Genomic DNA, 21,626 nt, shown 5'->3' with positions numbered 1-21,626 from the left:
TTGCACAAAAAGCATGATGAGTAAGCTTATATGGCATAAATGCCTCAAATTTAACAATGAGTTACCAAAAAATTATGGGCAAATGCCTAAAGCTCTTCATCAATTTGAATGAGCATATACAACCGAGTTTGAAATCAAAAGTCTATACTTCAACTTGCTTAATCTTTTGAAAGTAGGTTACATTGAGAATGGCTGTAAACTAGGACGAAACTCATTTAACAATGAACAACAAGAATGGTTTTGATGACAAACTTCTGCCAAAACAGATTCTTCAACCTCGTTAATAAGATTCCAACAGACAGAAATACCCTAACAATATAAAACATGTACTCGCCATGGAGCTTTTCAGCAGTTTCATGAGTTGAGGATCTTCTGAGCAGCTTCAAAACTCAGCCCCTCATACACCTGCAAATGATTAAAGTTTTGCGATATCACCCGATCAAATGTCGGAATTGGAAACTAATGCTAAAGATATTTAATGGTTATGTTGGGATAACTAAAATAGACGTACAAGTTTCATGTGAACGTGTTGAAAAGCCTTGCAAAATTTTTCTGCCTCTGCTGCACCAACCTAGAGCAGTTAACAAGTAGCAATTAATCTGTCAGTCATGATTAAATTCTTCCGAACACATTGTTATTAAGCATAGGAACTGTATCACAGTAACACAAAAATTTATGATGACAACAGTGATTTACAATCAGCAGCTCAACAAAAATATCCCACAAGATCTTCAAAACCTAAAGAACATGTGATAACATTAGGAATTACAGGCAAGAGCCATTTAATTTGCAAAGGCTCTTTTATGGTTGATTTGGCATGAAATTGCAACACAAATAACTGTTGGCTAATACAAAGAAAAGGTTTGATTCAAATTTCCTTTTCCCCCTGTTAATATCTATCCGAGAAAGACATTGCAGAACACCAGCAGCTGTGGGTCGGACTTTCATTCATACAGCTCCAGGTTCGATCTATATGACCTCCAGGCACTACATATATACACCTAATCTGTAGAGGCATGCAGTAGGACTTTAATTCATATTGCTCCAGGTTCGATCTATATGACCTCCAGGCACTACATATGTACACCTCTTCTGTAGAGGCAGATAGTAACCTAAACTTTTAGTCTGTAAGGGGGAAGCCCTATCTCTCTAGCAACGGGTGGCGCTATTATGCATCAACGGTTATTCAAAATGAGAGAATTATTCCCAAAAAGAGCACATAGAGATCAAAAACCTAATTATCACTATGCATTTTGAACTAGGGATGGGCATGGGTCAGGTTTTGGCCTACCCGACCCGAAAAGTTAACATCATTCACCCGACCTGACCCGAAAAATATATACCCTCCATCCGACCCAATTTTTTGAGATAAAATACCAACCCGATCCAATCCGACCCAAAATAATAAAAATATTTTTTTATTCAATAAAAATAGTGATTTAATCGAAAAAAAATATATATAGGGGGTATTATTGTATTTATTCCTAAATATATAAGGTAAAATTAAATATTTTTTCGTGTCGGGTCGGGTTGAGTATTTTTCACCCTAAATACGAATCCGACCCAACCCGAACATCACCTTTAAAAAACTTGATCCGAACCGAACCCGATTTTTAAAAAAAACCCCGACTCAATCGGATCATTGGGTCGGAACCCGTCGGGTTCAGGTCCCATGCCCATCCCTATTTTGAACAGTAGAGCAATAAAGGTTCTCTCATATCAAAAGCTCTCTAAAAAACAATATAAAGCATCAAAGTCAATGAAATTAGTCATAACATCTAAATGATTTTTGCTAAGCATTACTACTTAGTGATTTCAGTGGAAGAAAATAAAAATGATTCTGCCTCATCAGATCCACAGTAAATCATTCAAGTTACCACTTACCAGTTTAATTTCATATATTTATATTCCGGTACTAAGTGATTTCATCAGCGCCTCAGAAACTTCTACATCATAAACAATTTAGACACTGAAAATTTTATTTAACTGGAGTCTTTATACTTTAGGCATACCTTCTTCTCAGCTGTCAACTTCAGCTTCTGCCAGAATTTACCTGTCAAAATAATAATAGTTAAGTGATACATTATTTCCCAAACTGTGACATACAAATTGATCGATTGATGACAGATCAAAACTCTTATCCATACAGTTTCACAGAGACGCTTTATTGTAAAGACTGTGTAACAACTTACCATGCAGATCAGTTCCTTGATTCTCTGTTTCTTTTCTTTCACCATCATGCCATGCATCTTGCCAGTCCTTAATCTGTTTAGCAAATGAAAAACATGACAAGCTAGCATATTACAGATACAATTCAACGGGATATTACAAAAATTGATCGACTATAGAAGAGGGAGGAAGTGGATCAATTAGTTTTAGTAAATACCACCTCATTTGATGCTGAACAAGAAGCTGCTTGTCTCGATGAAGCTGACTCAGCCTGAAATTTTTAGAGATAATTGCAAACAAGAACGACATTAGAAACTTCGTATCAGAATGAACGCAGTCATTAGTGTCAACATTATTGCATGAATCAACTGTTCATAATTATCAAAACCAGCTACTAGATCCTTACACTAGAAAACCGCCACAAGTGAAACATTTTACGAATGCAACTAAAACCAAGCATCAATATCAGACCTTTTCCTATTCAGTAGTGAGGACATTAAACATTTAAAAAGGTTAAAAAAGCATCACTTTACCAACTTTGAGCAATGATATCAACTCTTTGGCTTTGTTTGCCTTGGTTTGAAGGATGCAAAAATAATTAATCAAATGATTAAGATCCACAACCACATTACTACTTAGTAGCTTAACCATTAGATTTAAAAAAATTTCCCATCTTCAATCCTCCATACCAAGCAGCACCTAAAATCGTAAGTCCCGCAAAAAACCCATAAGCATCTATTACAATACTCTGCAGGGGCATGAACACACAGAGAGACAAAAATAGCTTTACAATAAGCCCAATACTGATGATGAAACCAAAACAAAAAGTCACAATCAACAAATAACACTGATTTAAACATACAATAAGCTTAATATTATTATAGCACTGAAACACAGCGAGGATCTTTCTGAATGTTTTACAACGCGAAACTAACGAAACTCACAATCCTTAAGCTTATTATCATTTCCCGGCGGAAAGGGGAAAAAAAGCCAAATTGAAGCAAAATAACGATGTCAGAGCCATAGATAAACTAACAACAAAGGATTTATTATAGAATAAAATTAAAAAAGAGGGGTTTTGTTATTTACATGATAATCACGAGATCGAACAACAGGGAAGAGATCGAGAAGGCGCCGAAATTCTTGTTCATCCATGTCTCCCAGCTGTTTGAGAAAAATCCTTGGGCTTTTGTATCTCGTTTTGACTCAAAGGTAAATTACAAGTACGATTCTGGCTCTTTTATGGCCAAATTGTCCCGGGAATAATAATAAGGGAAGACAGATTTCAAACACTTTTTCGGGAAGTTATGCTGTAGGGCGGCTAAAAAATGTTGGGTAAAATATGTGATCATAAAATTTAAATCGGTTATGTTATATTATGTAATTAGAAATATCATCAAGTTTAATAACATATTAGGTAACGCTTATATAATGTAATAGGTATCGTTTATATAATAAAATAGGAATTTAACCAGAAATATTATTAAGTACAATAACATATTAGGTAACATTTATATAATATAATAGGTAGCGTTTATATTGACATGTTTTTCAACTAAACCGGTTTATTTATACCGGTAACATTACAAATTTACCTATTACATTATAATTATCAGTTTCGATATTTTAGGGATCGATACAATTTTAAATGTATCAAAACTTTATGTGTGTACCTCGTTGGGAATTCATGATGGAAAAAAGTATCGACATATATTTAAAAAGTGTCGATACATAATGTTGACCTATTCTCTCATAGAACCGGTATATTTATATCGATCACATTGTAAATTTACCTATTATATTATAATTATCGGTTTCGATGTTTTTGGGATCGATACTTCTAATAAATGTATCGACACTTTATGTGTGCATCTCGTTTGGGCATTCATTCTGTATAATAAGCGTCAACACAAATTCCACAAGTGTCGATACAATATGTTTACCTGTTTTGTAATTAACCAGTATATTTATACCGATTACATTGTTAATTTACCTATTACATTATAATTATTGGTTTCGATGTTGTTGGGGTCGATACTTTTAGAAAATGTATCGACACATTTTTTACCTATTATCTCATTAAACCGATATATTTTACTTATTATTTTATAATAATTGGCTTCGATGTTTTTAGGATCCATACTTACAATAAATTTGTCGACACACTTTTTTTTGGAAACTTTATGTTTGGGAACCATACTGGATAAAATGTTGGAAACAAATCTTTGTGTTTATTAATTTTGTAATTAAAAATGTCTAATTTTACCACCTACATTGTAAATTTACCTATTACTTTAAAGTTATTAAATTTTGTGGTTATTGTACATACCTAAATATGCCCTACGAATTTAATGTTGTACATACCCTTCAACTACCACTACCAATACCACATCATATTGAAAGCACAACTGAAACATGTTGTTCAATGAACCTTTACTTACATCTCTATCAACTCCTGTTGGGACCACTGAACTTGCACAACAATTTTTTTGTCATGGATCATACTGATGCAGACAATGTTAAGCTAACCGAGGAATTCCATGAAGTACATAATGTTGATGAATCTGACAGATTGGTTGGTCATCTATTCTCTTCACGTGATCAAGCTTGGTACTTTTACAAGGGATTCGCATGGGAACATGGGTTTAGTGCACGTCGGGGAACAACACGGCTTGACGTGGAAGGGAATGTGAAGACACAAGAATTTTGTTGTTCCAAAGAAGGGTTTTGAGTATCAAAAGTCAATATTGTTGATCGTCAACGTGCTCATACGCCAGTCACAAGGACAGGGTGCAAGGCTAGAGTCATACTTACAACAACAAATACAAACGATCACTAGGTTATAAGTAAGTCTTATCAGAAACATAATCATGCATTGTGTACACCTGCTATGACACCATTTATGCATTCTAATAGAGCTGTAAGTAAGGCTGCTATTGATGAGGCAACAACATTGAAAGAGGTTGGTGTTGGCACGTCACAAGTAATGAACTATTTAACGCAGCAAGCATGGGCTATCATAATGTTGGATTTATACATAAAGAGCTCTATAATGCACTTTAAAGAGGTAAAGCAAAGGAAATTGTCGATGGGGATGTGAATGCGCTTGTTGCTTACTTTGATTATAAGAAACATGATGATCTCGGGTTTTTTATGACATACTCGATAGACGAATCAGGGGCATTACATAATCTTATCTAGTCGGATTCTACATCGAGATCAGATTATACATGCTTCGTGATGTAATTGCATTCGACACAACGTACAAAGATAATTTGTATAGTCGGCCAATTATGCCTATTGTCGGTGTCAATCATCACCATAACACAATTGTGTTTGCTACTGCCATAATCGTTGATGAGACGTCCCAATATTACAAGTGGGTGCTACAAAATTTTTTAAAAGCCATGATGAATAAATCGCCTAATTTAGTTGTCACCGATGGGGATAGGGAAATACAGAGGGTTATCAAATTTGTTATCCCTTATGCTAAGCACAAATTGTGTTCTTGGCATATTTCTCGCAATTGTGTGCAAATCTTATCATTTAGCATATTCTCTTCAGCAGTATAGGCATAATTGCAAAGTTGAATCTACGTTTATTTTTCATGCAGAGAAAAAGCTACCGCTATTGGTAAATCTTTAAGTGCCATATTTCTTGTGCTCTGCCTCGAGGATATAGGGTACTGCATGCATCTAACTAATTGGTCCCGAAACGTGAACGTATATCATTACAACTATCCTTATATAAAATTAAGAACAATTCTTCAACAACTTAATACAACTATTATACGTAATGTTCAATCATGCACTCCTTACGTTGGAGGGCTCTAAACCCTAAACCCTAAAAAAGAGCGTACCTTACCAATTCTTAGCTTACCAAGGGGTTTTATTGGCTATACAGTCAACATGATTATGAACTTCCTTTATCCTTTCTCATTCAATCAGACTGTAGAGGTTTGAATCAATTAAAATTGATTAAATACTTTAATCCAATTACTATTTCAAGAACAATTACATGAATACATTGATACTTACTGGTCGCTTTCGATTTTCTTTAATATTGATACTCTGGGGCTCCATTTGAAGGTCATCATCTTTGCGAACAAAGATTGAACTTTCAACCTATAACCATTCAAAAATAGCAAACTTTAAAACCTAACCCCTCTTTCTGAAGACTAATATTCTAAAAACTTAGGGTTTCAATAACATACATATCGAACACATTGGGAAAGAAAGTGTTCAATCTGGAAATCAATCAAAAACTAATTTGAATACCATAATATCGATAAATTTACATGAAGAACTGATCGTAACTGTTATTAACGCTGGTATTCGTCGGAGTGGAAGAGTTCTATTCTGCCTTTAGGGTTTGTTGATTTCAGGTTTGTATAACGTTACATATAAGTAATGAAGGGAAAAAACACGCGTAATTTAAAAAAGTATCGACACAACTTTAAAACGTATCGATAAATTATGTAGACCTATTTTCTAATTAACCGATATATTTCTACCGGTTACATTGGAAATTTACCTATTACATGATATTTATCGGTTTCGATGTTTATGTGATCGATAGTTTTTATAAATGTATCGATACTTTTTATAAATGTATCAACACTTTATTCGTACACCCCGTTGGGCATTCTTTCTGGTCAAAACGTATCAACACAAATTTAAAAAGTGTCGATACATTATATAGACCTCACATAAAACCAGTATATTTATACCGGTTACATTGAAAAATTACCTATTACATTACAATTATCTTATTTGATGTTTTTGGGATCGATACATTTTATAAATGTATCGACACTTTATTCATGCACCTCGTTGGGCATTCATTATGATCAAAACGTATCGACACAAATTTAAAAAGTGTCGATACATTATGTAGACCTATTTTCTAATTAATCGGTATATTTCTACCGGTTACATTGTAAAGTTACCTATTACATTATAATTATCGGTTTCGATGTTTTTGGGATCGATACAATTTTAAATGTATCGACACTTTATTCGTACACCCCATTGGGCATTCTTTCTGGTCAAAACGTATCGACACAAATTTAAAAAGTGTTAATACATTATGTAGACCTATTCTCAAATAAAACCGGTATATTTATACCAGTTACATTGAAAAATTACCTATTACATTATAATTATCTTATTCGATATTTTTTGGATCGATACTTTTAATAAATGTATCGACAATTTATTCGTGTACCTCGGTTGGGCATTCATTCTGGAGATTACTGAAACAATTCTTTAATAATTTGTTTCGATACATTTGCACGTAGTTATAAAATACATTAATAACTAGTATTGATATTTCAACAATCCTCATATGTCTCGGTATACAGAGAAGCAAATATGGATATAAAAGCCCAACCAATGTAAATGGATAAAAGTTCTCCGATATAATGAAAATAGTTGTAAATATGGATATAAAAGCCCGACCAATCAACCAACAACGATTCAGAGATCAAATGTCATTATATATTCGGAGCAATCAACCTAAATGAAATACGAGGGAAATCCTGACCATCATAATTTTGAGTAACAAGCAGGAAGACTGGAAAGGCGAAGAATGCCTTCCGAATACTATCCATTTCATCCAGCTCACGAAGATAAGATAACCGTAAATCGAAACCATCTGAGAGAACATAGCTAATGTAGAAGCAGTTGCATATTTAAAATCTTGAAGGCGATCCATTTGGTTCTCAAACATTTAAAGCATCGAAAATATTTCAGACTTATGATTTGGGTGTTACACGGGGTAATGCAACAAAATGCATCAAAAAATTCTCGAGAATTAAACGCTAGATCTTTTAATAATAATGTTTAATAATGGAAGATACACACGTAAAGCGTAAACCCCGGTACAATTAACAATGTAAACGGATAAAAGTTATCCGGTATAATGAAAATAGTCGTAAATGACAAGTTCAAACGCTTGTAATATACGCCTATTATCATTGCACCAGTAGAATTTTACCGTTTATATTGTTAATTTAGCAAAGTATCGATAGTTTATACATGTGTACCATTCAATTATTTTTGTTATTATTACAAGTTGTAAGCCTCAATTATCTGTATTTTTATTTGCCATTTGTTGCATTTCCCGTATACCACCCAGATCATACGTTCGAACCGTTTCTGACTCTTTAACTGTTTGAGAACCAAATGCATCACCATTGAGATTTTAAATATGCAGCTGCTTCTACATCAAGTATGTTTGGCTAAGACGGTTTCGATTTAGGGTTAACCTACCTCAGTGAGCTGGCTGAAATGGATAGTATCCGGAAGGTATTCTTCGGATAACCAATCTTCCTTCTTGTTAATAAAAAATTACGATGGTCGGGATCCCTCGCATTTAAAGTTGGAAAAAAACAATGGAAATTAGGATTAATCAATGATAACATGCATATTGTCTAAGTTAATAAGTTTTGGAAAAGGTAATTTGTTACCTTAGAAATGAAATTTAAAACACTCCCGATGCTTCCATTGAGTAAGTCGTTGTTTGGATAGAACAAAGGCTTAGGCTAATATTTATAGTGGAGCCGAAATTTATATTGAAATTCAAACTCAAATTGAAATTTAAATTCAAACTCCAATTACATATGAAATGAACTTGAAATGCATTGTTAAATTGAACATGGAAATTGTATAATTGATTCATATTGTTCAAGTAACATGCGTTATGAACCATCAAGCGGGTAAAAGACAATATTGATTCAGTTCAAAGCTGAGTTGTGACTTGATGGGGTAGTCACACTTGTCATAATATTTACCATATAAATAACATGTTATACTATGGAATATTAAAATACACAGTTACTGTGTTATATGTTATAGTATTTTTGAATCGAATGAAAATATACACACAATATAATCAAACAAAAACATGCATACACAACAAATGTGTACATAACAATGTTCAAATAATGTACCCACAACGAAATTAATCCGATGAAAAAGGGTTATTTCTAACGAAGTCTGGAACATTAGGCGCCTTCAACAAATTTTCCAAATACTCTCGTATGTTACCGCCTTTTTCTGAGGACATATATAAATAATTTCAATTATCAAACTAATGAGGTGGAATTTTACTAACAAGAAACTAAACTCGCATAAGAAAGAATAAATTTGTGTCATACCTAGAGCATTGTCGTCCGAATGGGAAGCAACATCGAAGGGATGTGGACATATGTAATTGTATTTCTGTATAAACACATAAATTGTTAATCAATCAATGTATGAACACCTCTTTAACTAGAAAAACATATTGCATAAATGCAACTTACCGAATTATAAATCATTTTTTACGCTGAATCATCGACCAACAGTGTATTTAGGTCGTTAAAATCAAGAAACACGTTCCAAACATCATTGAGATCTTTTTAGTATGTAACATTATCGTCTTCTTTGCACTTTGGTTGATCATGTTCACAAACAGTCGAGCATAAATATGTAGGAATCTTAGACAAATAAAAGTTAGCAAAGTGTAATGACATTCATCTTACCCAAATGAATAGAAAATGGTCAGACAACAAATGTAGTTTATCAAGTACATGGTTGATGTTATCCACCAATAATCGCTGTCTCGAATCGTTGAATGTTTTCCCCCAGTAGGCCAAATAAACCAAGTGAGCATTTTGTGAAACATTCTCGACTCTACATCTAGGTAAATTGGTCTAGCAACCCGTTGTATTGTAGTAACTAAATTATTTTCATATGAATCCCCTTTATTCTATACACCTATACCCTCCGCAATAGTATCAAGATATATATATATATATCATTCCCCATGACATGAGTATTAATTCCTATTATATTACTCTTATTAGGCTCACGCTGGAAGGAAACATTGTTGTAGAATACTCCAACTAGGTTGGGGTAATATTTTGGTTCTACACCAAGGAATTCAAGTCAACCCCAAGATGTAAATGTGGATTTAAAACTAAAACCATATTTATCATCGAACAAGAAACTAAGGTCAATGACACGTTCAGGATTAATCTTCCTTACTTTGAAACTCCTCTTCCATCTATCTTTCTCCTCATCGGATCTAAAGTTCAGAGTTTCGAACGACCTGATTTGATCAAAAAAAGTGATTGATTGAAAAGGAGGTTGTCGTTGAGAAGAGCTTGGTTGAGAAGAGCATTAAGAAATATCGCGCATCTGACGCTGACGTTTTGGAGCCATTTTGGGTGTGGATGCTGTTACATTGGAACACAAACACATTAACGAAAAAACACAAACACATTAAGGAAAATACACAAACAAATTAAAGAGAAAAAAAGAGTCCAATCTGGAAATCAATCAAACCCTAATTTATGGCAAAACATCAATAATTTTACCTGAATATCTTATCGTAACTGTTATGAGAACGTTGGTATTCGTCGGAGTTGAAGAGTTCTCTTTTGCCTTTAGGTTTAGGGTTTTTCAATCTGGAGGTTGTATCGATTATAATCTATAAATAATGAAGGGAAAACAAAAACGCAAAATTTAAAAAGTATCGACACAAATTTAAAAAGTGTCGATACATTATGTAGACCTATTCTCTCTTAAAACCGATATATTTATACCGGTTACATTGAAAAATGACCTATTACATTATAATTATGGGTTTCGATGTTTTTGGGATTGATACTTTTTATAAATGTATCGACACTTTATGCGTGCACTTAGTTTGGGCATTCATTCAGGACAAAAAGTATCGACACAAATTTAAAAAATGTCGATACATTATGTACACATATTCTCTCTTAAAACCGGTATATTTATATTGTTTAAATTGAAAAATACATATTACATTATAATTATGGGTTTCGATGTTTTTGGGATTGATACATTTTATAAATGTATCAACACTTTATGCGTGCACCTAGTTTGGGCATTCATTCTGGACAAGGAGTATCGAAACAAATATAAAAAGTGTCGATACATTATGTAGACCAATTCTCTCTTAAAACCGGTATATTTATACTGATTACATTAAAAAATTACCTATTACATTATAATTATGGCTTTCAATGTTTTTGGGATCAATACTTTTTGTAAATGTATCGACACTTTATGCGTGCACTTAGTTTGGGCATTCATTCTGGAAAAAAAGTATCGACACAAATTCCACAAGTGTCGCTACATTATGTAGACCTATTCTCTCATAATACCGGTATATTTATACCGATATATTTATATCGGTTACATTGAAAAATTACCTATTACATTATAATTATGGGTTTCGATGTTTTTAAGATTGATACTTTTTATAAATGTATCTACACTTTATGTGTGCATCCCTTTTGGGTATTTATTCTGGACAAAAAATATCGACACAAATTCCACAACTGTCGATACATTATGTAATTCTCTCATAAAACCGGTATATTTATACCGGTTACATTGAAAAATTACCTATTACATTATAATTATGGGTTTCGATTTTTTTGGGATAGATACTTTTTTATAAATGTATCGACACTTTATGCGTGCACCCATTTTGGGCATTCATTCTGGAAAAAAGTATCGACACAAATTTCACAAGTGTCGATACATTATGTAGACCTATTCTCTCATAAAACCGGTATATTTATACCGGTTACATTGAAAAATTACCTATTACATTATAATTATGAGTTTCGATGTTTTTGGATCAATACTTTTTATAACTGTAGAGACACATATGTTTACATATTCTCTCATTAAACCGATATATTTTACCTATTACTTCATAAGAATTGGCTTCGATATTTTTAGGATAGACACTTATAATAAATGTATCAACACACTTTTTTGGAAACTTTACCTTTGGGAACCATACTGGACAAAATGTTGGAAAAAAATCTTTGTGTTTATTAATTTTTTCATTAAAAAAGTCTATTTTTACCACCTACATTGTAAATTTACCTATTACTTTAAAGTTATTGAATTTTGTAGTTATTGTACATACCTAAATATGGAATGGTCATTTAGTCCCGCACATGATGACAGTTATGTTAGTGACATTTGGAATAATACAGAAAACGATCTCCATATATCGTAATTATCAACATGACTCTTACTGTGTATAAGAAACATGTACAACAACCTATTGCTAAATTTTCTCATCTCATACATAATTACATTCACATACAAAATTATAAATCGTATACAAAATTATAAATCTTATACAAAATTAACCCTACATTTACATCATCGCTTCATTTTGTTATTCTTGTGTGTCATGACAACTTTTGTCATCTCATCTCTTAGTTTATTTTGATTGTGGCTTACGAGATCGTTTAATATTCACATACGATCCTAATCTCCAACAAACTATATTCAAATTGTCAGTACGTTAAGTATTGTAAACCATAGCATTCAATCTACGACTTTTAACAATTTAACCGCAAACTAATTTTAATTCCACTTACAAAATCACCAGTTGCCCTTGTAGAACCGATCGATTCCATCCGCATTATCACATAAATGTCGTAATCATATCTGTTACAAAATTTGAATACCACACATGTCAATCATGAAACCTTCATAAATTAAAATTTCTATTTATGATAACATCTCATACCCATTCAATTTCTCATTCATTTTATGCTTCACAAATTCAAAATTTTTCAAGGGGACCTTTCCTAGAGAGCACATGCATCTACCCAATTGCGTTTCTTATTATAACTATATAATATTTTCATCTGCATTAAAAAATATGAAGTTATGATCCAAACAAATGATGCATTATAATTTACATTATTTCCTTTTATACATACCAATCTCTTAGCATCATTCACTCTCTGTTTAGCTGTGTCAGATGTAAACAGACTATCATATACCGTTGTAACACGTTCTACCATATCCAACACCAACAGATACCAATGTGAATTATGGTAGTTTATTGTGATCATGATCTGCAACAATTTTCACACCTAATTTGATAAAATTCAACATTATATATATGAAAACATCATTTGCAATTCGTATGGTGTCTTACCTTCTCACAGTCGGTGAATTTCACATAGTTATCCAATATAAGACCCCAAAAGCTCACAATACCCTGAACAGTTACTTTGTTGTTGCTCTCCAATGCCTGTTGCTGTAATTACACGACAATCATTATTAATTTACCGTCTATAACACTACTTTCAACATTTATTAATTTAACTCACCGCTAAGTGGTATAGAAGGTAGCCAATCCTCCGAAGTGACGTTTTCGCATCGTAGCATACTGTCCAGTCGAGCAAATCAATAACCTAACAAAATTAATTACACAATAAGAACATATTCAATAGGTTTTAACATTTTGTACTTTCTACTTACCACACCGCCAACCCATTCCGCAGGTTTGAACGTTGCAACGTTGGATACACTAGCGTATTGATTTCCCATTGAGATTACAGAAAGACTGCATGAATAATTAGGATTAATATCTTGTCATGAAATATTTAAATATCACTCACAAAGCAATATATTTCACTTACTCCGATTCTAACCCACTATTCCATAAATAATCACACATTGCAGCTTCGTGCTGATCAATTGCGCTTGGAATATCCGATTTTTCAACCTACAGTTTTGCATACAAATTTTTGTCACAACAACATGATAAAAATCAAATTAGGTTTTCTTTTATTCAACTTACCTTATGCTTCTTATTCTGGGGTGCAGGACATTCCGAATCCAAATCTGTATCTATAACACTCTCCGGTGTATAGATCACATCGACATCCTTCCTCCTCATTTCCTCCATCTTTTCTTCTTCCTCCATATTTTCTTCTTCATATTTATTCAGTTCATCGCATTTTTTCTCTACATAGCTCTTCATCTCTTTTATTTCACCATTCAATTTTTCCCCTTCATCCAAGTTTTTCTCAACTACCCCCTTCACCCCCGTAAGTTTACTCCTTAATTCCACAACCTCCTTGACGACTCCATCAATTTTTTCACTCGTCACCATCTTAAGTTCACCCCTCAACACCTCAACTTCTTTCACCACTTCACCCCTCAACACCTCAACTTCTTTCACCACTCCATCTTTTTTTCCTTCAACTTCCCCCTTATACCTCTCAAGTGTCTCTTCGACTTTTGATTGTATTTGCATGATATCAAAAAGGAATTTTTTGATATCAGCCAATTCAGACATCAAAATGTCAAATTTACTCTGTTTTCCCTCACCGTCATCCCCCTGACCGTCATACCTCAATACAACCATCTCTTCTTCCTTCTTCTCTGCCTCATCTACCTCATTGCCAATAATCTCAAAATTAAATTACAATATTAAAACATTGATTATATTCTTAATATTATTTAATTTCAGTTATTACCCTTTCTTGCTTCCTCGGTCTATCCAACTTCAACTTCGCCATCACTCTAACCACCTATTCCTTCCCCCATACACGGATGCGTGCCACTCCGGTTCTTTCATAAGCCGATACTACCTCACAGCCCGACCAAAAATCAAACAGTACAACCTGCATTTATAATAAAAGTTATCATTTTATACAATAACTATACTATCATTTTATATAAAAAATAAAAATGTTCTTTAACTTATTTACCTCTAAGATTGCTATGCACCCTTTGAGGTATCTTTGGTTGCCCTTTTTAAAGGTGATTATTGATTCAATCAATTTCAAATGGACATATTCAGCCCAATTGAATTCACCCTTCAAGCCTTCATCATAAATGAGCTTCATATAGTCCTTGTTCGTTGACGTATCACCCGTTGGATAAAGAAAGATCCCGACAAGGTACAATAGAACTCAGGCCTTCAGCTCATCCCCCCCGTAAGATCCACTTTTGATTTTCTCTTCAAGTTCAGCATATGTCACCTTATGCTTCAAACTATATTTGGAGGCAAATGCTTTCCAGTTCTTACTCTTAGAGACTTCTACAACACTTTTGCCTTCATTTCCTACCCCCAAGACGGCTGCAGCACATGGGATCCCCAGAGGAAATGAATAATCACCATATTTAGAAATACATTATTCGACATCAAATTGATCCATCAAGGATCGACACAATTCCCTTCGAATAGGTCTATCCTTTACTCCTACCAACGATCCAAACCCCATTTCTTCCAGCATATTCAACTGATCCTTCTCCTTAAAGTGTTTAATTAATGAATTTACCCTTTTAATGATACACCTTATCGACACTTCCTACATTTTTTAACAATATATAATGTTATTGTTCTTATATATTTTGTATCAGTGTATTTACAAGTTTAATGAATACATTCTTTTCATGTGCTTTCCTCCATTCTTTGTATTCTTCACTATCCTTCTTTGACTGTGCGATTTAAGGTTCCTTCTCAGCATTGCTCATCGAATTCCATTTCTCCAACACATCATTTCTCACCTAATATTAAGCATAAATGTTTCTTAATCAATACATTAACGCTAAATAATACTCAATGTCAATTTCAATTTACATACCGAACCGATGTGTTTGCTAGCTTCCTTCATCCTTTGGCATTCGATCATACTGTCAACATTTAAAATTTGTAATCAATTTAAAGTTCTTAAATACTTTAATTCAATTACCATTTCAACAATAATAACAAAAAAACATTGATACTTACTAGAAGTACATATATCCACCCTTTGGTTGCTTTCGAATCTCGGCCTCAATTTCAAAGTCATCTTCGCCACCAACAATTCAAAAATCCTTTGACTTCATTTTTCCTTCATATATCAGTTTACGCAAATCAAATCAAATACTAGTTACATACACTTTATTCAATATACAAATATTGATAACTACTCTTGTAGTAAAACGATTCCTTCAAAAGAATTTGAATGGCCACTAAAACAAGTGTCTGCACATTTATACAACATATAATATCATTTTCTACCTATAATATTATAAACAAGTATCCATATTTATTTTCTACCTATAATATTATATAATCAATCCCAGATCCTTCTTGGCTTCGATTCGAAATCCTCAAAACAAACCCAAAAACCCTAATCCCTATTTTCTTCAAACAAATATGAACACTCAATACTCCAAGTATCGGTACATTTATACAACCTATAATATCATTTTCTACCTATAATATTTAATAAAAGTGTCGATATTTGTATTTTACCTAGAATATCACTTTCTACCTGTAATCGGTCTCAAATGCTTCTTTACTCCAAAACCCCAAACAACACATAAAACCCTATTTTTGATTACTGTTATAATAAAAAACTAAGGTTTCGACAACATACTTTTCGATTCGACTACAACAACAAACAACAAACTTCACTTTAGAAACGCCTTCTGAAATGCAGCAACAATTACGCTTCGATTTCAAAAGCTCGTCCGTTCTATCTATTTTTCAGAGGACATTTAGCTATGCCCTTTATATTTTCACCGGATATGTTATTTATATTTAATCGATACAACTACCCAAGTGTCGTTACTTTTATGTCAGGTGTCGATACTTTCAATAGGATAATTACCTATTTCTTTGAATGTATCGATAATTTATTACGCGTACTTATTAAAGTATCGACACTTTCAATATATCCAGTAGCACTTTACCGGTTTTGTCATTTCGAGATCGGTTTTGTCATATGTTTACCTGTTATATCGTTATGGATCGATACATTTTTATAAAGTATCGACACTTTATAGGCGCTATTACTGCTTCTCTTTTAAATTCTCAAAGTGTCGATACTTATATTAAAGTATTGAAACTTTCAATATATCCGGTAGTGCTTTACCGGTTTTGTCATTTCGAGACCGGTTTTATCATATTTTTACATGTTATATCGTTATGGATCGATATATTTTTATAAAGTATCGACACTTTATAGGCGCTATTACTGCTTCTCTTTTAAATTCCCAAAGTGTCGATACTTATATTAAAGTATCGACACTTTCAATATATCCGGTAGCGCTTTACCGGTTTTGTCTTTTCGAGACCGATTTTGTCATATTTTTACCTGTTATATTGTTATGGATCGATATATTTTTATAAAGTATCGACACTTTATAGGCGCTTTACTGCTTCTCTTTTAAATTCCCAAAGTGTCAATATTTATTTCAATCTAATCGATACTTTCAACATATCCGGTAGCACTTTACCGGTTTTGTCATAATTAAACCAGTTTTGTCATATTTTTACCTGTTATATTGATATGGATCGATACATTTTTTATTTGGATCGACACAAACCGACAAGTTAAGTTTGCCGGTTGCCAAATTTTTTAATATTTTTTCATGATTTACACCTACTATATTATTATTACTCAATATTTCCTGTAGTGCTAAACCAAATTTGTTAAATATCTTTTAATATATCCAGTAACGCTGTATATTAGCCCGCCTTTCCTGAGACAACCCCCACTTTTTCCTTTTTAAAAATCATACTAAATGTTTCAAAAAAATTAATTTAAGTGATTAAAATAAGAAAACGATTAAATTGAAAAAAATTATATTTAATGAATAAAATAGGAATAATAAGATAATTAAACACTTAAATTTCAAAAAAGTATTAATACAAAAATAATATTAATTTTAAATTATTTTGAAGATTACTAATTTTTTGTGTCACATAAAGTAAAGACGCATCATGTCACTGTCATGTATGAAAACGCATCTTATAAATTAGTGCATGATTTTTTCTGTCCTAACTTGACACTTTCTCATGTTTACTATAAAAAATCATATTTTTTTCTTTTAATTAACTGTAGGCTTTGTAAATGAACTGAACGTTCAGCGAACAGTTCATGAATAAGATTTTGCGTTCGTTTAATTAAATGAATGAACACGAACAAAGGGCTCGTTCGTTCATTTATGTTTGTGAACGTTCGATTATATGTTCACTTATGTTCGTTCATTTATGTTTATTTATGTTTGTTCATTTATGTTCGAACAGAGGGCAAGTTGAATGTGTTATGAAGATTATTGAAGTTGTTTGGATTTCAAGAAGATTGTTTTGTTGAATAAATTAACTTTAAGACTTTACTATGTTCATATAGCTTATTTATGATTTATGTATATTTTTTTCGTATTCGAACAAATTAACTCTAAAGTTGCAGGTTATATTAATGAGTTTTAAGTTGTTATTCTTGTTGTTTACTTTTTTTTTACATTAATTTGTTGTGTTCAAATAAGTTTGTTTTGTGTGTTTGTGTTGTTCGTTTATTGTGTTCGTTTATGTTCATTTATTTTTGTTCGTTTGTGTTTGTTTACGCTCGTTTATGTTCGTTTATCATTTAAATGAACGAACATGAACAAGCTATATTTCTTAATGAACGAACATGAACAAAAAAAATTTTGTTCGTTTATGTTCGTGTTCGCTTATTTATTAAATGAACGAACATGAACATATCTCCATTCGTGTGCGTTCGGTTCGTTTACAGGACTAATTAACGATCTCTCATCATCGACAACGTCCTTTATCTCCACAACAATATTGGCAGGCATCACAAAGTGATGAAGGAACATCTTAATATTATTGTTTTGATGTAAACATTTTAAAAAGAGAAAATAACTTCAGTAACCGAAAATGTCTTATAATATACGATTTTAACTAATTTTTTTTGGATTTACGAAAATGACCAACAAATTCGCAATGCGAACTCCAATTTCGCAACTCATTTTTAAAATCGCAACTCTAATTTCTTTTCCGCAACGTGATTTTCCAAATTCACAACACGAATTTGTAATTCGCAACGCAGAAGTCAAATTCGTAAAGCGAGTTTATTTTTGCAACTCGAATTTTATTTTCAAATTCGAAACACAATATTAATTTCGCAACACAAATGCAAACAATAGAATCGCAACTCATAACCTAAAATCCTAAAGCACAACTCAGTCTCATCTCCATCTCTCACTCTCTACGGCGACATCCGTCCCCATCTCCGGCGACATCCGTCCCCATCTCCGGTGACATCCATCCCCATATCCGGCGACCCCCTCTATCTACATCTCTCAGAGCCACCCTCACAACCATTCATGACCACAAATGAAAAATCAACCACCGAGGGTTAGTTTTTTTAATTATTTTTATTTTAAAATTTTTGTATTATTATTAGATTTTTCATATTTAAATTGATGATAAATTTACTGCTAATTTCAATATATAGATTAACCATTTCACTTAGATTGCTTACTAAATTCATTCAGTTGCTGCCAATACTGCTAAATTGTTTAGTCTTTAACCCTGTGAAGTTATTTGTCTTTTGGTTGAAGTAATGCAATTCATTCAAGTTTCAATTTGCAGAAGAATAGTTTTTGTAACTTAAATTCGCAACACGAAAATCGCAACGCGATTTTAGTTTCGCATTGCGATTTTCATTTTCGCGTTGCGATTTTCATTTTCGTGTTGCGAATTTAAGTTTCAAAAACTACTCTTCTTCTGTAAATTGAAACTTGAATGAATTGCATTACTTCAACAAAAAAACAAAGATAAATACTAACTTCATAGTGTTGCGAATTTACGTTTCAAGAATAAACTACTACTCTTTATGTTGTCCTTGAACCTGCACTAAACCAATATGTTGTCCATTTAAATGTTTATATAAGTGCTTACTTCTGGAATGTTATCTGATGCATTTTGTGAACTATAATAGAATAATGACTTGGGTGAATACAGTGATAGTTTGAAACATATTTGGCTATATTTTCCCTGTTTAATATCATGTCTGTTTATAGTGTATAATTTATAGTTTTTGGTATATCTAACATGGTATGTTTATTGTTTTTGTTAGGAAATTTTTTCGGCTTCATTGACTATAAGGAATAAATTAAGCCTAGCCACTACAATTGCGTCGACACTTACACCTATACAAAGAAATTTGTTTGAGAAAACTTGTTTCGGGCCATGGCTGAAAGTACAACATCCAGGTGGAGATGCTATGTTGACCCATTTGTTTCTTCAGACCATGACTAACGATCTACCCAAGAGGATACAACGTGGTGATGAAGAGATATAGTTTTATTTTCCACTGGCGTATACTTGTTTTGGGCGGGAGGATTTTGCTTAATAACTGGTCTACGTTTCGGACGACACGATGAAGTAGGTCGGTACACTAATCATATCGCCCGCCCATCATGGTTATTTCGGGTTTTCCTGAGCTGGCAAAGGCAAAGCCCATTTTACACGTCAACGATTTGAAAAGATTACTTTTTAAAGATCGTTTTACTCGGATGGATGACCTTGATGTTATCCGAGTATGCCTTCTATTACTTTTGAATGCCAGCTTTTTAGGCAAAGAGGGCAGACAACCTATTTCTGAGGATTTAATATTATTGGTAGAGGACCTAGATGAATGAAACGTGTTTTCGTGGGGTTCATATCTATGGAAAGCTACCTGGAAAAAGTTGTCGTCTGCCTTTGAGGACCGTCGTAGTTTGCGTGGCCATGGTTCCAAATACACTTTGGTAGGCTTTATTTGGGCCTTTAAGGTAAGAATTTCTATATAATGTTTCCAAAATTATAATTAATTATTTAACAATTACTAAAATTAATGTTTGTGTATTATATTATTTGTAGATTTGGATATTTGAGGTTTTTCCCAGTATGCGGACATATGCCATCAAAAAGTCAAATGATATTCCTAGGGCTATTACCTGGAGGAGGATCCGACTGTTGGATTGGGAAGATTTACTACCATATACGATGATGAATGATGTAAGTTAACACAAATACTACCATATATAAACAAGTTATTACTAGTAGACGTTTGACTTTTTTGAGCTTTTATATTGTTAGGAGGCAAACTATCCATTACAGAGGCTGACACGCACAGAGGCTGAGCTTGCCACTGATTGGTGGCAAGCTAGTAAACATTTTTTATGGGACGGATGATGAGAACCCCCCACTTCGAGATCCATCACCTGATCGAGCCGATTCTACAGCTCGACACCGAGAGCCATCACTTAATCGGGCCAATTATACACCTCCACACCGAGAGCCATCAGCTATTCACTCACATCATCGAGCCTCTTCTCCACCATCACCTCATGATAGGCGACCGACAAAGATGCCACGATATTTATCTCTCCGTTCTCCACCTCCACGGGATGAGTTAGGGGAGTTACGTGATGAGGTCAGTGCTTTGCGTGATGAGGTCGGTACTTTACGTGACGACAATGGTACATGGCGTGATGAGGTACGATACTTACGTGGTGAGGTAGATGATTTACGCGATGACAATGGTGCTCTACATGGTGAGGTATCTACTTTACGTGATGAGGTAGCCGCTCTACGTGAGATTGTTTCATCGTTACAGAATGAGGTTCATACTCTACGCAATGAGGTAAGTTTGTTTAATACTATACTAAAAATGCAAATAACATTTTTTCAGCATTATTTATTTATTTACTGAATTATGTATTAATTTATTTTTAGCGGCCGATAAAGTAGATGCTTTACGTCGGGTTTTTTTTGTACGACGGGGTTTACGCATCAGACATCGTGCACATGCCATTACGTCTCCTTTCACCCCAATAGTTCCAAAA

General features: G+C 33.3%; 1 protein-coding gene across 2 annotated transcripts; it reads right to left on the bottom strand.

The window, feature by feature from the left end:
* Positions 1–127: 127 nt before the first annotated feature.
* On the bottom strand, positions 128–3,412 carry LOC120197066. 2 transcript variants are annotated; one of them, XM_039198721.1, is made up of 6 exons: positions 3,259–3,412; positions 2,387–2,440; positions 2,193–2,265; positions 2,013–2,053; positions 512–571; positions 128–405 (listed from the first exon to the last, which is right to left on the bottom strand). In XM_039198721.1, the coding sequence occupies exons 1-6, from the start codon at positions 3,322–3,324 to the stop codon at positions 355–357; spliced, it is 345 nt and encodes a 114-aa protein (XP_039054652.1). In that variant the 5' UTR covers positions 3,325–3,412; the 3' UTR covers positions 128–354. The 2 variants fall into 2 exon arrangements, with proteins under 2 accessions (XP_039054652.1, XP_039054702.1); XM_039198771.1 differs by having other exon boundaries at positions 2,390–2,440.
* Between the last annotated feature and the right edge of the window lie 18,214 nt (positions 3,413–21,626).

This window comes from Hibiscus syriacus, unplaced genomic scaffold (genome assembly GCF_006381635.1).
Source record: "Hibiscus syriacus cultivar Baekdansim isolate YM2019G1 unplaced genomic scaffold, ASM638163v2 tig00000340_pilon, whole genome shotgun sequence".
In the NCBI taxonomy this organism is placed as follows: Eukaryota; Viridiplantae; Streptophyta; class Magnoliopsida; order Malvales; family Malvaceae; genus Hibiscus; species Hibiscus syriacus.
The sequence above is the reverse complement of the archived record's forward strand: the minus strand, read 5'-3'. Positions and strand labels throughout refer to the sequence as shown.

Bases quoted from the DNA above. Each gene is read 5' to 3' on its own strand.
- LOC120197066 (XM_039198721.1), bottom strand. From the start codon at position 3,324: ATGGATGAACAAGAATTTCGGCGCCTTCTCGATCTCTTCCCTGTTGTT. The intron at 2,441-3,258 runs GTAAATAACAAA...TAAAAATTTCAG, and splicing joins TTCGATCTCGTGATTATCAT to GCTGAGTCAGCTTCATCGAG. The intron at 406-511 runs GTACGTCTATTT...AATCATTTGCAG, and splicing joins AACACGTTCACATGAAACTT to GTGTATGAGGGGCTGAGTTT.